The sequence below is a fragment of the Tachysurus fulvidraco genome, chromosome 17 (genome assembly GCF_022655615.1).
Source record: "Tachysurus fulvidraco isolate hzauxx_2018 chromosome 17, HZAU_PFXX_2.0, whole genome shotgun sequence".
Lineage (NCBI taxonomy): Eukaryota > Metazoa > Chordata > Actinopteri > Siluriformes > Bagridae > Tachysurus > Tachysurus fulvidraco.
The window spans coordinates 21,746,952-21,763,400 of NC_062534.1; the positions used below are offsets into that span (position 1 = coordinate 21,746,952).

The following is a 16,449-nucleotide window of genomic DNA, read 5'->3' on the forward strand; positions in this document are numbered from 1 at the left end:
CAAACATATTCTCTATAACTATTTTATTTTATTATATTTTACCTAGAAGTATTACAGAATGTGTGAAACAATAAAATTAGCTTGTAGCCAAATGCTAAATCTTGTTATCGGTGTTTAAAGTTCGATTGTTATGGAAACTAATGATGCTACTCAACATGTCAGTGTTATAATATTTTATCCTTTAATACATTTAATATTATACCACAGAGCTGTTGTCGAATCTGATTAATCATGAAGTGTTTTTATAGCAACAACTAGTCACAACATAGTGGCTAGATTTTAGGCTGCTTTTTGTAGCCACAGCTAACATTTGGTGATATCTGTGCTTTGACCCCAACCTCCTCAGTTAGTATGTGTAAAGATAAAAACCCGCTGTAATGTATATGTGATGATAATAAGGGCTTCTATGCCCCAGTTTCATTTGGTTTTTACAAAAGGTTTATGTATTAGCCAATCACTGGGGGGTCTGAGTGGAAAGAACAGAGGGAAATTAGCTAATCTAACTTATGACATGAAGATTTTTCAATCTGGGGGGTGAAAAAAAAAAGAAAAAAGCAGAAGACAAGACATGAAAACAGGTAAGAAATTAATCTTAGTTAATTCATTGGTTTTAGCCAATTTGTTCCCTTGTGTTTTAGAAGCAAGAATTCTGGGCTCTTACTGATCGAACGTGTGGATCATATACATGACCAGTGTAGAGGACCTAACAGGAGCAGGAAAGCAACAACAATTGGATTTGACAACATTGATTGACTTGCAATTACTAGGATCTAGAGTATAAAATGTTAGGGGAAATCACAGTTAGTTGCTAGCTTGTTATTCATATAATAATCACATAAATAAGATTATTGTTGTATTGAATATCAGTCATCACCACTTTAATATTTTTATTCTTTTTGCTCCATCAAGTAACTAGTTTCCAAAGAAGCCACAGCTGGAAAGAGACAAGGTTCATTTATGCAGCTGTCCAATTAACCAATCATGTGGCAGCGGCAGCACAATGCGTAAAATCATACAGGTACCTGTATATACCAATATAAAATATATATTATAGAATATATAAAATGTTCAGGATGGTGAATTTATTTAAAGAACGTACACATGTTTTTGTAATGTTGAGCTCCTGTGAATCAATTTGGCTGATTGAATCACTTCAGAGTCGTTCATACACTCGATTCCTCAATGAAAAGGCCCCCGCTGTGTGATTTGCGCGTCAGATGCGCACTGGAGATCTTTCACTTCTCATTTTTATTAGCAGCACGTCGTTGTGGTGGTTTTTTTATAGAGGCGGGGGCGCGCGCGCGCGTGTGTGTGTTTGTGTGTGTGTGTGTGTATGTGTGCATGTGTGTGTTTGTATGTGTGTTCCGGATGAAATGCGCCTTTTTACGCGCTGAAATGATGCTCGACGTGAAGGCGGCTCGGTTCGATACGGACTCTCTGCCTTGACGTTGCCTTTAAACTTTCCCATGCTGGCCATCTAAAACCCGGCGCATTCGGACTCGGACTCGGACACAGCCTCGGTCTCACACACCGGAGCGGACACGTCCTGATCCAATGCGCGTTTCGTTTCCGCGCGTCCAGGCCCGCACGCCAACACGTTCACATGGCCTCGAGAAAAGTGCCCGTAGTGGGAAGCCGAAGAGCAACGGGATGGTGGAGGAAGAGGAGGTGTCCGGAGCGGCCGGGCTCGGTGTGGCGCCGGTGTGTGATGTGCGCAGGGATCACACTGCTGTTCCTGCAGCCTGCATCCTCCAGACACGGTGAGACCCAATGCTCATCCCGAAGCTTATCCTTCTCCTGACAACCTGTTTGAATCCAGAACATTCTGGGATTTATTTTTCCCCGTTTACAGTTGCACTGAGCTCCTTTTGAATCATTCAGTGATTTTATTGGAAAAAGAGTCGCAGCCTTAAAGAGCGCAATGCGCCATGTCGGGCATCAGCCTCTTTATCAGTACATTTCAGTTTTATTTCTTATAGCTATTGAAAACCAATCATAAAAAGCAAAAAACCTTAACTGGAGCTAAATAGATAAAATAGCTGCAGTGTGTGTAAACACTTCCTTTCCTCATGGGGGGGAAATAAAGGCGCCTACGTGTTGAGAATAAATAACAATGGATTTGCGCGCTAGTCAATCTTATTATTATTATTATTATTATTATTATTATTATTATTATTATTATTATTATTATTATTATTCACATATTTATTAGAAATATGATTGGTATTCTAATGTCAATGTTAACCTTTTCTTGCATATCTTTATTTTATAATATAATTTTCCACATAAATATGGAATAAAAATGTTGTCTTTATTCCTGTCTTTATACAGTTTAAATTTGTTTATATATTTATATTTACATCTTGCTTTCTGTATATTGGCACACACAAACACACACCAACACACACACATGCACACTAAATATAGAGTTGAGGCTGCAGTCTCCACATGCTGTATGTAACATAACTGTAAAGCATGTGTGGACAAAATCAACATGGGCTTTTTCTTTGTGTGATGAACTGGTGCAGTGTGAATGTGTGTGTTTGTGTGTTTGTGTATATGCACATCTGTTCTGGCTTCTGCCTTTGTCTTCTTGTCTTCTCCCGCTTTGCTGATTTGCACATCATGCAGATTGAGTGGACATTCTGAATATTTTCAGCTCAGTCTCGGACGGTTATTTGGTTATTTCTGCTTCTAGAAAAAAAAAAAGGATGCTGTGGACGTGAGCTTGACCTGGGGTTTGTTGGTCACGTCATTCCCACGCCATTTTTCACTTATCGTATGTAAAGCAAAGACAAAGATATAATTATCTTCACCTGTATTTGTAAGACTATAATCTACACCGGCAATGATCAATATTATATACATGTAGATTATAAAGTATTGCTTATGAGCGGTTTCCGTATTCGTTTTTGTTCTTCAGCTGCTTACGCATCCCCGATTCAGCTTGTTCGGTGATCATGGCTTTCATAAGCTGAGTCAGGTGAGGAACATGGAAATGTGCAGTGAATATAGTTTCCAGTGCTGGGATTAAAGACCTGTAATAAATACACTGACACTCAGCCAGCTCATACATACAGTACATGACATCTACTGCCTGCATCTACAGTTCTTAATGCAGTATAAGTTCACGCTTTCCTTCCACTCGTGTGATAACAACCTCACGTTCAGTTTTATCACACACTAATCACCATGATACTGACTGAGTAATTGTGTGTGTTCCTGCTTAGTTGGATCGGCAACCTACAGCCACGTTGAGCTTGAAAGTGCTCGGCTAAAATGATCTTCAATTACAGATGGAGTTACTACAGCATGCATCAATATCAAGATTCTGATATTAAGTCTCTTGCATTCACATGATACCGATCCCATATTAACGATCCTCAGGGTAACTGATCTAGCACTAAGTTCTGTGAAATAATAGCATTTTGTTCTTGGTGAACAACACATAATCATCGTAATACTGCAAAATGATGATATTTATAGAATTCACTACCTTTATTTGGGTGGAAATGAAAATGAAACGATAGCCGTACATGCCCATTTTTTTTTTAGATTATTATTATTTTATTATTTAGCATTAACCTTTAATATTCATTTCTTTATTATTCTCTACTGCAGCACACTTGTTTTTTTACTGTCTCAGGATAAAATGTCGTTTTTTTTTAGATTGTATAAGGAGTTTTCAGGCTGGATACATGCTGTAGGGTTAGGGTTAGGGTTAGGTTTAACTTGACAGTTAATCGGGGTATAAGATGACCTGATAAAGCAGTGCTCCATTGCCACACTATTTGCCTCTTTGCGGATAAGATTGAAGACTTCTAGTGAACTAGCTGCTAGCAGGATCTATAGCTCACTACTTGTATACAGTCTACACATAAACAATCATATAACAGCCTTGTTTTGCCAATTTTGCCAAAGTAAGAGGAATACAGGAACCTGTGAGGTATCATGAAGTCTTTTTATTTTATTTTTATTTTTTTTATATATATTTGTGCTTAGTGATATATTTGTATCAAAAGCAGGTGATTTAATGGTAAAGTTTTTTTTTTTTTACTGAACCTTTAAAATGAAATAAAACAAAATGATTAGAAAGTATTTATTTAGATTTATTTATAATAATAAAAAAGTACATATATATATTTTTCCTTTTCTTCTTTTTTCTTTTCTTTTCTTTTCTAGACATTCATTTAGTAACAGTTGGCTTACAAACCTTTATATCATGGTATGATATTTTTGTCACACTACTAGAATACAGTATATATGCTGGAATTCTTCTAATAAACACAAAAATGTCTGTTAAAAAAACGCAATTAACAGAGTAATTTAGACAATAAAGCACTTCTCTGAGGCCATATTGAACTTCTGTAAACGTAACCTTTGACACAGATCTACTAAATGAACCCAGAACACACCACACCAGCTTTGGCTGCAGTCACGTCTGTGACATTTCACTTACCGCAGCAGCAGAAGGCTGAAGAAAGGCTGCAGGATTATTAAAACGATGTCACATGGATACTGTAGATTCGTACCTAAAGACTGCTGCTGTAATGATAAAGCTTGTCTTGAGCTCATCCCACAATCTGACACTTAGTGCTGTTTATTTTTATACATATATACTGTAATGATTTATAGTCCCACTATCTGTGAGTCTGCCTCTTGTCTTTCTTAAAGTCTGTTCCTAATTTCATCACAGCAAAGTTTTCAAAGTTACATAACGGTACAGTTTTGTTCGTAACGTACAGTTGGTTTACGAACAGTTTTGCACTTGTTTCCATCACTGAACAGCTGATAACTTGGACACGGTAGACTTCTTCATGTTGAAACTAAAATTAATTTCACGCTTACATACATTAACTGCACTTTTTGATCATATAGTACACAGTTCTTTTTCTTTCGTCTTTTCCTGATAGGGGTCGCGGTCAGAGCGAATCGTCTGTTTCCACCTAACTCTATCCTCGTCATCCTCTACTCTCGCACTCATGTCCTCATTTAACACATCCATACTGTATATCTCCTCTTTGTCCTTCCTCTTGACCTCTTATCTGCAGCACCATCTCCAACATCCTTGTACCAATATAACCATCTCCCTCTTCTGTACATGTCCAAACCATCTCAATCTAGTCTCTCTGATCTTGTCCACAAAACAGCCAACCTGAGCTGTCCCTCTGATGTCCTCGTCCATAATCCTGTCCATCCGCGTCACTCCTAAAGATAACCTCAACATCCTCATCTCCGCTACCTCCATCTCTGCCTCATGTCTTTTCCTCACTGCTACAGTCTCTAACCCATACAGCAGATCTGCTCTCACTACCGTCTTCTACACCTTTACTTTGATTCTACTATATAATACACAGTTATAGAAGGTAAATGATATATAATCGCATTCTCCGGTGTCACCCAGATGAGGATGACTCCTGATATGAGCCTAAAGCACTCTACAAATAAACTAGAAGGTGGATGTGGTAGCCTAGAGGTTAAGGTGGGGTCAAAAGGTTGTGAGTTTGAATCTCAGGTCTACCAAACTGCCACTGTTTGGCCCCTAAGCAAGGCCCTTAACCATCAATAGCTTGGAGTCTGACTGTTACAAGCACTACACACGTACAAATGAAGTTAAAATAAATTCGATGGGTTTCAGGTCTTGATAGAGCCCTGTATCATTTTGAAAAGGGAATGCTGCACACTTAATTTGGACCGGTTCTACTTATTTTTTTTCTTTTGCAGAGCATCCAAGTTCATTCACGCATCCTTCACTAACACATTCTTCACCAGCGCATGTATCAGCTCCGGCTCCTGTTTTTTGGCAGAGTATCTGTGCGTATCTTTAGATCCGATCCGGTCTCACTAGCACAGCGATCTGTTCTTCAAGTAGACCAGAACTTCTGTAACGATGTCTCTAATGAAACGCAAACGTGATATTTAATTATCCTAGTTTCAATAACCTAGTTTTACTTGCATATCATTTTAATGTGTGAATTTCGATACTGGTTTTCTTTTATGATGCAAAAAGTCCGTCTTGATTTACATAATCCTTTGCCTTGGGGTTATGAAAGCTTAAGCTTAGCCTACATTAGAGCGGTAGTTAAGACGTTTACGAAATATTTTACGTGTACACAAACCTAGAAGGATTTCCATGGCATAGAACTCGATTCGAGCCTACAAGTGGTTCGATGGAATATTTGGAGGAATAGTGTTGCATTGTTGTCGATTAACTTACACCATGGGACTGCACAATCTTTAATGCTAATGCTACATGGTGTCATATGTACAACATCAGAACTGTGTCAGATTTGAAGAGCTGATCCTGCACTGCAGAGCTTAAAGCAGAGCAGCCAGGTTTGTTTATACATTATTCACCTCGTCACCATACCGGCTGTGTGTGTGTGTGTGTGTGTGTGTGTGTGTCTGTGTGTGTCTTCCTGGAAACACGGCCGTTGGTTTCCTTCAAAGCCTCCATAGTGATGCTCCAGTGAGTCAACAGCGAGCCTACTGTGCTGTGTTGCCATGGGAACTGATCTGCCTAACATTTTTTTCCCTCCTTGAGAGGAGAGAACTGAGTGTATTATCAGAATGACAATGATGAACTGTGCCGGTTGATTTTTTTCTTTTCTCCCGTGCCCCTGTGTGTGTGTGTGTGTGTGTGTGTGGACAGACCAGTGATTAGGTTTAACTTGTTGCCAGATATACCACAGAATAGATCCTTGTTTAATTCGATGCTTTGTCACCTGTCCACTCTGTGCTATATTCAGCCTCTCGCACAGCACCGGACATTGTTACTATAGACACACGGGTCAGGCTGCAATTCTATTTCAGCTGCATTATGACAAAGTGCGTCTCAAATCGCATACTTACTGTATGCACTATTCTACACCAATGTGTAGCTTGAATAGTGTGTAGTGTGTTCACGATATTGGACACTCACAGCTTGGGCTACCAGGCGACAACACTGTCGGACAAGACGTATTACGAGCATCTTTTAAATTCGCCGACATTATGTGATTTATTTTATCTTTACAACATTTTAAAAATTCATTACATGCATTTGACGTCGTTCGCCATCGACCGGGTAACGGCTTACACGGTCTGGTTAGTAAAAAATACGTCGAGGTGATCTGACCCTTGTAACATTCACGCGCAAGACGTTAGAGTACATAGTGCATAGTGTGAGTTTAATACGTCATTTAGGACACAACGTAGTTGAGTTTCCAGCTACTCCAGCAAGCCTGAGTGTAATATTTAACTTGTAGCCTAAACCAGAACCCTTTTACACTTTAATTCAAAATAACTTTATTATATTGAACCTTACAGTTGAGAGCTATTTATTGTAAGATTTGGAGAAATCTCATTGGGACCCTTTAGGGCTCGGTACTTCAGAGAGGTCAAATGAAATGTCTGCGAATGAAATGAAAACCCAGCGCATTGTGGATTTCATCCAGCTCCGGTGAAGAGCTGTAAGAAAGGACGTGCTACAGAGGGTTCGTGTTCTGTTACACAACACTGCAGTCACTACATCAGTCACTTATGGCCAGGATTTTTAATTCATGATCGTCTTGGTGTGCTAAAGTATTTTTACAGCATAATCCTGCATCCGGGTTTGCATCCGGACCTCCAGATGAAATAGCTTTTCAGTAAGAATATCAGGCTTCATGTTTGAGAGAAGTCTGCAATTTAATGGGACTCATTCGTAAACCCGTAAATATATAGAGATCAGAAATATATCATATATATTGGTATAAAAGCCATTTCTTTTTTTTCTCTTTTCATCGTACTTGAATTACAAAAAGATTAAAACAAAAGTTTTGGAAATACATAATCAGGGGAAAATGTCTGAAAAGATTTAGGATCATTTGTTATTTGAATTTTTTTTAACAAGCAAAAAGAAACAGCAGCAGATAAAAGTAGCAGCACATCATTGTGGGTTTCACTTATTTCATTTTTATTAAAGGTTTTATGCAAATGAAGAAATTAAATTATATGACCAAGCTAACTAGGAACATCCAAGCACATCGGTTCTTTCGGTCTTTTGTCACGCTCTCCCGCCACACATCGTATTTCTCACGCAGAAAAACATTTTGACAATTTATCATATATTTAATACACCGCAGCGCCCAAAATGTATCTGTCCGCACCGCTGTCTCTATGGAACCGGGCAGGAATCAAGCACGCGCTTAGTCGAGCCTGACACTTATCAGCCAATCAAAAGAAGAGGCTACTCAATAGCCAATCAGAAAATAGCACTATTGTATCTGGGTAAGATTTAATGCAACAACCAATGAAAAAAAAACATTAGCGAGGGTATTATCGATGGTCGGTTTGAACAAAATGAAACAGCTTGTCTCTGGACGTGGACATTGTCCTCAATCATGACCCTAAAAATGTCTGGGCTTGAGCTTTAAATTAAATTAATAAATGGAATACTTTGTATTTGGTTAAACTGTGGTCAGTGATCCTTACCAAACACAACTACTCCCCCATTATTTAATTTAATTAAGTTTAATTTTATTTATTTATTTATTTATGGGGGGGGGGGGTCACGCTTGCCTGTCTTCAAAACTTGAGAGCCCTGTAAAGGTGTATTCATTGCTCATAATTGCATATCTGGTATCTGATTGGATCTTCTATTTTATGACAAAACAACCCACTGTTTCAGTGCGTTTTAGGGATGTTTACACTGCTCTGAACCCAGGGTTATTGTCTTTCTAAACCTTTGACTGCCTACAACCCTGGAAAGGGGAGGATTTCACACTCGGTAGGTAGGGAGCATCAGGCGGCAAAACACCGAACATCACGGAAGAGCGTGGTGTAATGAGAGCGAAATGCGGCACTCAGATTAAAAAATGTTGAGGATGTTGGATATCAGCGAAAGGCTTGTCAGCTACATGGCAGATTAGAAAGCTGTGAAAGATAACAATACCTGCTGAGGTGCAGAACGACTGACCCTTTTTTCTCACTGGTGTGAAAGCAACTGACTGAAACGACAATTATGTAGAGCCAGGATTAATTAAACACCCAAAAAAGTTTTTTTTTAATCGTGTACAAATCGTTTATGATTTATGTCATCCAAAGGGAGAGCAACTGACTGGAAAGACTGCGAGCAGCAGTTTGGTCTAATCTCCAACCCGACTGGTTTCTGCGTATAAAGAGCGATTTTCACTAGAGCAGAATTTAACCTCCTAATGGCCTTGTCTTAATTTTAGAAAGTCTCTTACTCTCTTTTTGTAATTACTCTCCCTCCGGCCATTCAGCGGTGCTCCGGTGACAGCTACAGGCTGTTCATCAAACATCCGCTTCCCTGAGTGACCATTTCACAGCTGACATGCTCCATGTCCTGACGCAGCCATGCTTCATTAGAGCATTTGTCCATGGGAAAGTTGATTAGGCCTGCGCACTGACACACAGACGATGCGCTCGTCTTATCCTCCGTTTTCGATGGGTTTCTGTGCGTACGACCATGTCTGTCAGCCAATCAGCCATGTCTTGCTTTTTTTTTTTTTTTTTTAATTAATTAATTTGTTTTTATTTATACTGAAAATAGCTGGATGTTATGTAGCAGAAGTTTGTGCAGTCATAGACTCTGAGACCGCATTGAAAATCTGGTCTTCTTTTCCGTTCCTGTCCCAGGGGACTCTGGGCACAATTTTCTGTGACACCCAGTGGCAGGTTCCCAGCATGTCCCAGGGCACAATCACATACACTTAGAGATGTCCTTCACCCAACAACACGTCTTTGTACTGGAGGAAACAGGAGAACTTTGAGAAAACCCACCTGAAACACAGGGAGAACATGCAAACTCCACACACACACACACACACACACACACATGATGGAGGCAGGATTAAAACCTCCATGCCTTGAGACGTGAGGCAAACACGCTAAGATATTGACCTTTTTTACCATCTTTCTTAAGCCCAGGCACTGCTACTACAATCTAACACAGTAGTTAGCATGTTAGCATGTAAACAGATTAGCGGCACAGTTATCACAATATTACAAAAAAACTTCACTTAATGTTTCCTGGAACTGCAGTTATATCAGTACTAAACTATAGATATTAGATCCTGAGGTAATAATATTACGAAATCTTCATGCTCTTCCTCTCCTGCAATGTACGATTGCAGGAATTCTTCAGTGCCACCGACATGGACTTATTTACTAACTCATGTAACTGCACACTTCTGTCTCACAGCATTTAATCTCCCCATCACCTTTCTATCACCTTGGCTCTGGCATTAGGATGAAAAGGCATCTTTATTAATGTTGCGAATCGATGCGCTTTGGCAGTCGTCGAGATAACAGCGCTAAAGCGATGCATGGAACATTTCTCGCATATTTAATAGAAGCCCACAGCACCCAGATTGTTCGCCAGAACAAGTGTAATTACATCTTGAAGGTGATCACAAGAGCTGATGATGTTGAATAAATTTGAACGGGTTATTAATCTTTACTCTATTACCCTATAGGTAAAATTCATGTTGCGGCAATAAAGGATTTATATACGTAGTGCGGCGTTTGCGATTTCTCGATTCTGATTGGTCAGATGGTGTGGATTAATTTTTTTTTTTAGATCTGACTGTAGTTCCAGCTAGTAGGCATATGATTGGATTACAGTAGAGCAATGCAATACTTTTAATAATTTAATAATAAATGTCTAATAATAACAAACAAATCGTTTCTTGGTCAAAAAATTTATAATTTTTTGAAATATTAAAGGTTTCTTAGTGGAGATGGCTATTAATTTAATTTAATTTAATTTAATTTAATTTAATTTAATTTAATTTAATTTAATTTAATTTAATTTAATTTAATTTTTTATGGTTTGCCAGAAATCTGCATTTTTCTTTTTTTTTTTTGTCTTATTAACTTCAAGGGAGGGAAAACAGAAAGAACGATGAGGTATTAATCCGACTCGTGTCACCGTTTGGATTTTGTAATGGTACTTTAGTGCAATGGCCATCATATCTAAACAAATTCAATGTTGTTGGCCAGTTTAGCGCTCACTAGAATTGCAAATGTAAATCTCAAAAACTTAAAAATATTCTTTTTAAAACGTAGCATGAAATATTTTAAAATCTCCAGTTTAACGCAATCTGAGTAGGTTGGATTGGGTGGATGGAAAGTCCACAGAACACCAAGCTCTAATGGATCTGATCAATGAATAAATACATAAATAAGCTGCTCCAAATTTGCCTAATGTGCCTAAGAGGTTGGTACTGTATCTTCATAAATTAAATGCTACGATACTAAGATATGTATACGGATTTATTTTATTCACACTGGAAATGCTTCCTGGAAGAAGAAAAAAAGAAAAGCCATGGAATAACCCTCACTGTTTTGTACCTTATTTGGATCAGTTTGTCCGCCACCTGCCTTATTCTGGGACATCTGCTTCAGCATAAGCCTGCCATTTTCTCCTCACGTGTACATGCTAATGCTGGATTAGATCAGCTGATAGGGTTCTGGCAAACAACTTCGAAAAGGTTGTTCTCATTTCACCTTTTACCAAACAGACAGCGATGATGATGGCGCATCTCTGGACCCAGGCTTCATTTCATTTATTTCATTATCCTTCACTCAGAGCCTGCATTCTATTTAATAAATGTTTTTATTTATTTATTTATTTATTTATTTATTTATTTATTTATTTATTTATTTATTTATTTATTAATTATTTGGTCTTTCTGAGAGATCAAGAGCTTAAGATAAACTCTTTTGGATTAAATGTCTACGAACAGCACAGTAATGAAATTGCATTCGGATGCTACACTGTTCGGAAGTCTGATTAGATCATGTTCAAGGTGGGCGGAGTCTGATTTGCTCTATGGGCGGGGCTTAACACCGGGAGTATTTTTTAATTGCAACATGATAAAAAAATGCATTATTTAATGTGATTCTTTTCAGAATATATTTCTTAGATAAACATATTTTATATTATATAGGAATTATGAGATACAGTGTCGATATAATCATATAAGTAATGATATATTTATTGAACATTTGCAAAAAAAAAAAAAAGATAATTTGACAGAAAACAAAACAGCGAAAATAAATATTCTGTGCGAAGCAAAATATAAAGTTGAACAAATAAATAAATAAACAAACAAACAAACAAATAAATAAATAAATACACAAAAAAATGTTTTTCACATTTTTAAAAATTTTATTGATACCTGGTTATTAAACATCTAAAAAGGGGGTACAATTTTTAATTCTGTACAAACTATTAAAAACGTATTTAAAATATTTAACATGTTTTCAAAATGATAAAAAAAGTAGTTATCAATAAGGATATAATAATGAGCTCTAAGGATACGTTTATTTAACATTTTCATATCTTTTTTATAATGAAAAATAGTTAATATAAAAATTCTGCACCAACTCTGAACCGAAGCTGACTGGCAGTGTGAGTATGAGTGCTGATGTATTGTTGTGTGTGTGTGTGTGTGTGTGTGTGTGTGTGTGTGTGTGTGTGTGTTCTCATTTCAGAACCTAACATTGTAATTATTTTAAACAGAATGTAGTTGAAGCTCTGAGCTGTCGAAGAAAACTCATTGCAGCCGTTATGTAAGGAAATTAGTTTTTGGGTTCGCTTCTGTTGGTGTGTTGTCACATCACTTTCCTGCTCAGATTTGTTCCTGTTCCTCATGTCTGCAAAATGGAGTTCTCGGCTGCTTCTCTGTGAACTTTCACGCCTTGAGCCGCACACTCGACGTCATTCATTAAATCACAATGAATAAAACAGATCATATTTTGCTCCATTTATGAGCTCGGCCAGCCAACTCCTCCTCCTCATCCATACAGCTGCCAGGATCTTGATTTATATCCAAAAATAATAAAATCCCACAAGCCAGCGAAAGAAGAATTGGAAAAATGGGACTGTAATTTCTTGGCCACCAGAAAACATTGGTGTCACTGATCAGTGCACAAAACCTCGTCTGAAAAGGCTACAATTCCTGAGCTCTTTCTGTACAGGGTCGGCTAGGCTCAGGGATACGGGCAGGTCTACAACAGAGCGGGACAAAGACATAGGAAAGAGAGGAGCGGATAGATAGAGAAACAGAGCCGGAGGAAAGTGCGAGCTCTCATTCACTTTTAATGCGACTGCGATCACCTGTGCTGCCTCGGGGAATTTGTGTCAATTGATGTGTTTCTGGCAAAAATGTTTGGCAGGAAATCTCTCTTCAGCACTTTCTCTCACCCATGTACTTGATGAAAATTTGATCGGACCGATGTACCGAATCAATACTAGGGATGTACCGATACCACTTTTTCTCTTCCGATCCGATTCCGATACCTGTGTTTGCCGTTATCGGCCGATACCGATCCGATATCTGTGTTCTTTTCTACCTTTAAAACTAAAGAATGTATACAACTCGCTTAGTTATTAAGATTTATTTGTTTCTGACAAAGAAATACAAAAATGCCCATATTACTGGATGAAAAATGAAAACACAAGAAACCTTAAAAAGTATTAATGCAGTAGCAAACAGTACTTTGAACAGTTAGTGGTATAACAATCTAAACCATATATACTGCAATTATTACATTTAATTATTTTCTGAAGAAAAGGCAATATTTTAAAGTGAATCGTAAATTAGAACCCTTAACACACAATGCAAAATGTATTTGTAAATGCATAATGTAAACAGTAAGCCTTGCACCCAAATGAGCGACATGTTTAACACGCTGAGGTAAATAGAAAGGGCGCCTGCTAAACGTGCCTGTCTGTCGCAGGCGGTTGTGCAACATATTACCCATAAAATTTATTATAATTATTTTCATTAATGCAATTTAATATATAAGTGTATATAAATTATTTTCTTATAAGTTTAAGCAATAGTCTGTGATGTTTGCTGTTCATTAATCAACCACCACGTGCATGAGCGTCGGAAGCACATAAAAAGTGGGCGTGTCCTGCCCCACCCACATATAATGGTTCCGATGCCCATGGATTTCAGGAAGCAGGAGCGTGGTCAATGCTGTAGGTAAAACGCGGAATGGAGTTTAATTTATTAGGGCTTTCCTCAAGCAGAATGGATTCGACTGGCGGCGCTCTGAAAAGTAATAAAAAAGACATATGCGCTGAATAAAGACAGTAAAAGTGGGTGGGTCCAATATTATTGGTCTTAATAAGTGGGTGGGTCCTGTCCCACCCATATATAATGGTTCAGACGCCCATGACTACGGGTATCGATCACGCACCACCGACTGATTTTATTTTATTTACAGTACAGACCAAAAGTTTGGCCACATTCTCATTCAAAGAGTTTTCTTTATTTTCATGACTAGGAAAATTGTAGATTCACACTGAAGGCATCAAAACTATGAATGAACACATGTGGAATTATATACATACATAACAAAAAAGTGTGAAACGACTGAAAATATGTCATATTCTAGGTTCTTCAAAGTAGCCACCTTTTGCTTTGATTACTGCTTTGCACACTCTTGGCATTCTCTTGATGAGCTTCAAGAGGTAGTCACCTGAAATGGTCTTCCAACAGTCTTGATGGAGTTCCCAGAAATGCTTAGCACTTGTTGGCCCTTTTGCCTTCACTCTGCGGTCCAGCTCACCCCAAACCATCTCGATCGGGTTCAGGTCCGGTGACTGTGGAGGCCGGGTCATCTGGTGCAGCACCCCATCACTCTCCTTCATGGTCAAATAGCCCTTACACAGCCTGGAGGTGTGTTTGGGGTCATTGTCCTGTTGAAAAGGTGGGGTGTCCAAACTTTTGGAAGGTGTGTCCAAACTTTTGGTCTGTACTGTACATTTGACTGAACTTGTCGCTGGTGATCCAGCAGCAGGATCTCACGTTCTCCTGCAACAGCCCGGGGAAGTAACCTAGTGACTGGGCTCTCAATGCTGGTCCCAAGCACGGATTAAATGGGTTAGGAGGCTGAAGAACAACAACATGAACATTTATAGTCTAAGTGGAATTCGGAATGTCTGTGATTTAGCTAGAATCGTTTGGTAGGCTTATTTTAGTTAATTAGAAGAGCGACATTGGCTTACACATCTGTTTTGTTTCGTTTTGCTCCCAGGGATAAAGACTTTTCAAATAACAACAAATTTATAATCAATTTACAACCACAATACAATCATTGGGGATCAAATTACAGGAAAAACAATATAATGTAAGTGAGTAAGGTGTCAGAATCGCTTCATGTGTCCTTGGCATTGATTCTTCAAGTCTCTGGAGATGAACATTGTTTTCTCGCTGTTAGTGTGTTGATGGTGGTGATTTAAAGCACTGTTCAGTACCAGAAATCACTTCAAAACCTTCATCGGTCTTCCCTTAGATTGAGATCTGGAGACTCTGAAGGTTGTAGCACACAATTTATAGTACATCATTTTCATCTGGAGTCCTGTGGATGGAGGAGAGGCCAATCTGGAAAAAACTACAGAGAATAAAGGTAATCAGTCAGAAGAGCCGCAGTATTGATTTGCAGTGACGGCTTACTCTAAACGGGACAAACGGAGCCGAACCATGCCTGCACCATAAATAGATATAGATACAGCATGCAACCAAACAGTATAAAGGATATGAACTGAGAACTTCTCACATAGCCGAGCCTATTTAATTAACCGATGCCGAATAAAAAAAACACAACTAAAAGCCTATCAATTGTACACGTAGAAGCAAGCAGAGCTGAAATAACAAACACTTATGCTTCCAATTATTTAGACTTAGGATAAAGGTTTGAGCAAAGATCTATGTCTTTATTACTTATAGCCCACGTTCCTGAGGTACAGTAGAGTCCCTGAGTTTAAAGGCATGATGGGAGATAGTTGAAGGGACACAGGTGCGTTAGGGAGGATTGATGGACCACGGAGCATGAAATGTCGCAGTGCTCCGTTCTGCTGCGTTAGCACTCTGACGTCTTATCTAGCGTCTGCTCGGGTGCCATCAAAGTTTAGACAAAATAAGACAATAAATCATGGTGTGAGCAGCATTACACAGGGACGCTCACATCTCACATGCCCCGAAGCCTCACGTCCACCGTATGGTGATTTGTAGACTCAAGCAGCATATGCACACTGTTCCTTGCTGGCTTGAGTTATGGTGTGTTATTCCACCATGTGTGTGTGTGTGTGTGTGTGTGTGTTCATGCTTGTTTCCCTAAAGCGTTTCCTTAACTCGGTGCTGACGATTTGCTGTAGTCGTCACACTCACGCTGCGCTCTGCATCCAGACTCAGCTGGCACTGCATGACCTATTGAAAGGCCTGCCAGCAAGTCACATGACCACCTTTATCCAATCAGCGATACTTCAGATATCTGCTGGAGAGGTTGCGTCGATGAGAGAGGCTCAGGCGGGCAGGCTTGTTTATCCAACCCTGTTTTCCAACCTCTTCAATATTTCATAGCACTGTTTCGCCAGACACGGCAAGAAAAGAGACAGCGTGTAATTACAGGCAAAATGCAGTTTTCCTTTCACACAGACTACACGCA

The 16,449-nt window shown here is 38.8% G+C and overlaps 1 protein-coding gene across 2 annotated transcripts in view; it reads left to right on the top strand.

The window, feature by feature from the left end:
• Positions 1-1,194: 1,194 nt before the first annotated feature.
• kiaa1549la (KIAA1549-like a) overlaps positions 1,195-16,449 on the top strand; it is a 73,593-nt gene continuing 58,338 nt past the window's right edge. Inside the window, exon 1 of one of the 2 annotated variants that reach the window (XM_047802630.1) lies at positions 1,195-1,760. In XM_047802630.1, coding sequence (XP_047658586.1) covers positions 1,604-1,760 — 157 coding nt within the window. In that variant the 5' untranslated portion in view covers positions 1,195-1,603. The remainder of the gene's footprint in view (positions 1,761-16,449) is intronic. The other variant, XM_027136018.2, reaches the window with a different exon arrangement.